Below are 5835 nucleotides of genomic sequence, written 5' to 3' on the forward strand. Positions count from 1 at the left end.
GTGTGTGTGTGTACTGAATGATGATTTCAGTTTGTGGGCTTTGCCTGGTGTCTGCGAGTAAAATTCTTTTGTTTGCTTGTTAATTTTTAGTCATAACTTGATTTGCATATAATGGTAAAGAATAAAATGGAAAGATGTTAACATTCTGTATGTGTTTAAAATGTAGGTTTATTAAAAGGTTTATTTCTATTCAGTTCATGGTTTAATGGCTGATTATTTTACAAAACCAACAAAAAGTGGTTTATATTTAAAGCACATATAAATAAATAAAATAACATTTTTGGTTTGGAAACTTGTGCAGCACAGCCATTGATATTCTTAGCCATGCTACTGTCTAGACTTTAGATGGATTAAGATAACATTTTGTTCAGACATTCGTGGTCCCCAGTGGATGAAATTCTGACTCTCCCTATGGCGCCACCTGCAGGTTGACATTAGTGGTTCAGAGTCAATCTATTGAATGAGTTTACGTGCAATTTGGTTGGTGATCAAATATTTGAAAATACCTGAAAAAAACAAATGCAATTCCCATCATCTGTACAGTTAACATAAATGTAAATGTGAGTTTAGCTCAAACTGCACTGCTGTGCCTACATGTAAACATCAATTTATCCATTCCAGTTTTCGTCCATGTATGAACCATGGCAATGTGTCCTGTAACCGAGCTGTGTATTCTCTGTGTTTCAGGTCATGCTCCAGGTCAGTTGTACACATATCCTGCTCGCTGCTGGCGCAAGAAAAGACGGCTAAACATTCTGGAGGACCCACGGCTTGTACCGATTGAGTTTAAGATCGGTAATTAAGGAGCAATAACTTTTCCCATTGATGGAATTGTGAGAGCTGTGTATCAACTGGGTGCATATTGCTAATTGTAAATGAATGTTGGGAAGGTCTTATCTTTATTTGTCTGACAGTATCGCATGTGCTGTGTATTCTGTATTTGCTTGCACAGCTCTTATTGGAATTCCCTGAAATTCAGCAATTTGTGGTTTTTGAAAATTGGTAATTTAAAAGAAAGTTCTGTGGATTAAGAAATGTTTGGCTGCTTAGCGTGCTTTTGTAACACTTGGCCCACTAGCGAGGTGGGGTTAAGATGAATCTTGCTCTTCTAAATTCAAGAGGTCAGAACATATCGCGCCTCCACTTTTTTCTACCTTAAAAATAACACTTAATGGCTAATGGCTTTTTGTCATTTCTGAGCTTTGTATTTGTATCACAAAAATGTTTTATGTAAATATTCATAGTTTTTAGTCAAACTCAAAATAACTTTAAATATATTGCTCATTCACTGACAATATACAGCAAGTGGTTATATAAAGAGAAAACATCTGTGGAAAAACTGTGGACCCTTTTTTGTGATATTTTAGACAAATTGCAGAAGACCACTTCAGCGTTTGTACTGCAGAAGCTGAAGTCCTGAAATCTTGTTTTTTCTGGGCACTACCAGCTCAACTGTGCATGTCAGCATGAATGTGAAATCTCTGCTGTTTTCTGATGGTAATTGTCTCATTCTCTAGACTACGAGGCTTCTCTAAAGAAGGAGGGGGGTATTCCAGATGGTCCTGTGTTGGAATCGCTGCTCGCCGGGGAAACCCTGGACAAGAAGGTAGAAACCAAGGAGGAGGAGCCAATGAGCGAGTGTCAGGTGAGACTCTTGTTTCTCTTTCTCTCTTTTCTGTACTTAGTTGTTCTCTTTGTCTTGTTCTATGTCATGCTGTCTGTCTCTTTTCATCTGTCTGTATTACCCTCTGTGTTTGTGTTTCTTTGTCAGTCTCTGCCTTTGTCTCTCTTGGAGTGTGTGTTTTGGCGGTGACACAGGCTCCCGCGGCTCTAACAACTCCCTCCTGGCACAGAGTTTGTGTGTGTGCGTGCTTGTGATTGTGTAGGATTGCCCTGCAGCCATTCTGGGTATTTTACCAGGATTTCGCTCACATGTCCTACAGGCCAATGTTATTTTGACAATTGACAATTATTTTGAGGGATGTTGATCCACCTCTTGCTCTTTGTCATCATCTACAGCATGTTTCAGTCAGTATTGTAACTTCTAAGCAAAAACTTCATGCCCATCTGGCTGGAGTATTTCACCAGCTTGAGGCAGTTGCTCATGAACTCAGATGAACAGCTAATCAATCAGCAGTTGAGTGAATGGCCCTCACAGTGGCCCTAGAAAGAGAAGTGTTTAGGGCCTATAATCCAGGATTTCCCCTGACTCCAGCCCAGCTTGGAACTCACCAGGCCAGGCATTACTTCATCATAGCTCCATGTGCACACTTAACTCTTCCCTCACTGCTTATCTTTGACGGATTTGTATGACTCAATATTAGAGATCAGAATGTCATGTATTATGGGAAATGAAAACTCCAATGTTTTTGAAAGTTGACCTGTTAGGGACTAAGAATCAGGATATCTCTGCCTCAGCTGCATGATTATTATTCTTAATGTAGCCCTTGCGAATCCCCTAACATAAAGAAGTGCAACAATAACTTGGTATGGTATGGTATACCCCTTTATTTGAGGAAGTCTTAATTGAATCGTTCATTGCAATGAAATGTTGACACATTTGGTAATATGAAATGGTAATGGTTCTGCTCAGTTGTTTCCTGCACTGGAATTATGTGAATAATCGCAAAACCAGCAAGATAATGTAGCAATTTCATGACCACCCATGGGTCCATACGGAGCAAGGCGAAAGTAGAGACTGAGATTGTTGAGGGGAAGAGGAAAGAAAAGAGAGTAAAAGGCAAGGAAAGGAAACTTACTAACCTGTCTGACAGTCCATCTCTGTCTTTCTCTCTCTCTCTCTCTCTCTCTCTCTCTCTCTCTGTCTCATCCGTAGAAGCTGCTGGTCGGGGATTTCCCTCATGAACTGGAGGTGGACGAGATGGAGGAAGACGTACCAAAGCGCAAGAACCGTACCAAAGCACGGGTAAGACATCAATGACATTTCATGAATCATCTCTCTTTTTTCCCTGGTCATTTTATACTGAACTAACAAGCCACAAAGTAAGCTTGTCAAAGTGAAAGGGAAACATGTCTACAAACTGTGAATTGGAAGCTTATCATCCTGCCTGTCAAACACAGAGCAATAAAAAATTCTGATGATTACACTATACTATAAAATAACAGCCCATAAGTCATTCCTGCTGGTGTCAAATGAATATTACAAGAATTAAACTAAAGCTTTTGCACCAATAAATACATAAATAAATTGTACTAGTCTAATTGCATCTACAGAAATGGCATTTCTTCTAATTCCCAGTCTGAGATTATTATAAATATAATTTATTGTATTTTATTTAGTGAGTTTGACTTATCCATATTCGGAGTCTATAAAATGTCATCTAACATTATGGAGAATAAATGAAAATAGATCCAGAGATTTAAGTCATGCTGGGACAACCATTTTTTTTACAACTTTGATTAGATCAGACAGGTCTTTTTGGGCGTCTTATGGGAAGATAATCAAGTGTTAACAATGTATTCTGAAAATCATCACATACACATGCTCACACAGACACCAGGGTTGCTAATTGGAGCAGTTGCTCCCCTGCTAGGTGTCATCAGCTCCCTCCCGCTGGAAGTGGAGCTTTACACTGAGAGCAGATGATTAGAATGCAAACATGTGTGCGTGTGTGTGTGTGTGTGTGTGTGTGTGTGTGTGTGTGTGTTTAGACACTCTAAAACAGAAGTGAGGAGTGTGCTGTTACACTCTTTATTATGTACAGGATGTGTGTGCACGCAGGACTTGTGTGAAAGTTCAAACTTTTTGTTTGCATCTTATGTAATATGTGATTTTGCATGTGGCTGTCTGAGTTTTTACAAGTGTGTGTGTGTGTGTGTGTGTGTGTTTGTGTGTGTGTGCATACGTGTGGGTGGACTTTGCAGGCCTACGGTGTCGGGGGCATGAGAAAGAGACAAGAGCCAGCTGCTATTGAGGACAGAGACAAGCCTTACGTCTGTGACAGTGAGCGTCAAACATTTTTTAACCCTGTTTCTCCTTACTCTTTTATCCTAAACTTACCCATAAGAAAACAAGTTTTATGTACACACTGTGTGTGTGTGTGTTGTGTGTGTGTGTGTGTGTGCGTGTGTGTGTGTGTGTGTGTGTGTGTGTGTGTGTGCGTGTTTTACAGTCTGTGGAAAGCGCTATAAGAACCGCCCGGGGCTGAGTTACCATTACACTCACACACACCTGGCAGATGAAGAGGGAGAAGAAGACTCAGAGCGACACACACTACCCTTCCAGCGCAAGAACAACCATAAGCGTGAGTCTGCTGCATGAATATTAACCGTGTAAATGTTTAGTTCTCCAGTTTAGTTGATTCTGGTCTGTTCTGGTTTTAGCAGTTTCAGGGTTATTCAACAAATCTTAAAAAATACAATATTATCAAGAACTATTGATTGTCTTAGTTTTCCTCTTTCAGCATTATAGATAGTTACAGTGCTGACTGAGCCAAATCCAAAGTGTACACTTGTGTGGTTGAAGGATAAGATTTATCCAAGTGGAGTACTGAGTTTGGCTGACTTCCTGTGACACAGGTTAAAACTGTGATTGAGTTTCATCAAAATGGGTCGCCATGAATCATTCGACTTCTTGACACAACTCAACCTGGGTTAAACAAAAGTCTGAGCGAGTTTGTGTGAACAGGCTAAAAGTCTCTGACTGTGAGAAAGTGGAGTAAACTTTATAGAAAGTGGCATGATGCAATTCTGGGTATTTCTATTGTTTTGCAGTAATGTGTGTATGCAGCTACAGTTGCTAATGGGAGCTTCTGTAGAAACAATGACAACAAGGATTAACCTTAATATGAATGGGGACCAACAGCTCAAACATGCAGTGAGTAGACCTGCATCATATGTGCGTCTCCTGCATTAAAAGGGTTTTTACATTGTTGGAGGCTGATTGTCACACTTCTGCCTGTTGTTCCATGTCGATAGCCAGAATATGTGACTCCAAGTGTATTTAAGGTTGCACAGGACACCTGGATATTTCCATGATTGCCCCGAGGCTAACTCAGCCCAAGGGTAATTTTGGTTGTCAGTCAGCGGCCTTCCTCACTGGACCATCACCAAGGCCAAGGGTAATTTTAGCTTTTTCTTTCTTCTTTTTTTTTTTTACAACATAGCCTGTACAGTGTAGCAATGCACCTTTCACTGTCTGGGCTTCTGTAGCCCATGGCAAAATTCACTGTCAGACCTCTAGTGTTAAAGGTCTGACAGTCAGTTAGAATGCAGAATCAGCCTCCATCAAGCACAGAGAATCATATAGATCTTAGCCTTGATGATAATGCATAGGAAAAAAATGAAATTACTATTTACATGCAGTAGGACAAGTGGTGGCTAGCATACTGAAGTACTCACTTCACATTGCAGCAAAAATGTTCTGCATTTCTCTTACTCTGAAAATGTAAAGGTGAACACCATTCTGGTGTTTCTATCAGTCAGGACTTAATATAACAGTTCAGAAAGTTTCAATAGCTACTTTGTTCAACAAACAGCTCTTCAATCAACTCTCATCAGCTCTTAAGAAACTGTCAGTGAGCAAACACCAGTCAAACACTGGTAAATTACCATCAAACCCTACATTACATTTCAACTACTATTGTACAGTGCGTACCTATCAACAGGTATTGTTGACAGGTAGGTTTTAGGTATGTACTTTGATGCAAAAAGGCAGGGGCACAGATAAAAAACAAGTAATTTAAGCAATGCTAGCATATATTATATATTTTAATTGCAATATTGGTCTCATAGTTGGACTGAGATATCTTAAGAACTTTTGAATGGTTTACCATAACCTGGGCGCCTCCCTAGGGAGGTGTTCCAGGCACGTCC

The 5835-nt window shown here is 40.0% G+C and overlaps 1 protein-coding gene across 2 annotated transcripts in view; it reads left to right on the forward strand.

Moving 5' to 3' along the window:
- dpf1 (double PHD fingers 1) overlaps positions 1 to 5835 on the forward strand; it is a 43444-nt gene that overhangs the window by 14579 nt on the left and 23030 nt on the right. Inside the window, exons 4-8 of one of the 2 annotated variants that reach the window (XM_032510980.1) lie at positions 688 to 795; positions 1518 to 1645; positions 2837 to 2926; positions 3886 to 3964; positions 4134 to 4265. In XM_032510980.1, coding sequence (XP_032366871.1) covers positions 688 to 795; positions 1518 to 1645; positions 2837 to 2926; positions 3886 to 3964; positions 4134 to 4265 — 537 coding nt within the window. The remainder of the gene's footprint in view (positions 1 to 687; positions 796 to 1517; positions 1646 to 2836; positions 2927 to 3885; positions 3965 to 4133; positions 4266 to 5835) is intronic. The other variant, XM_032510989.1, reaches the window with a different exon arrangement.

This window comes from Etheostoma spectabile, chromosome 3 (genome assembly GCF_008692095.1).
Source record: "Etheostoma spectabile isolate EspeVRDwgs_2016 chromosome 3, UIUC_Espe_1.0, whole genome shotgun sequence".
Lineage (NCBI taxonomy): Eukaryota > Metazoa > Chordata > Actinopteri > Perciformes > Percidae > Etheostoma > Etheostoma spectabile.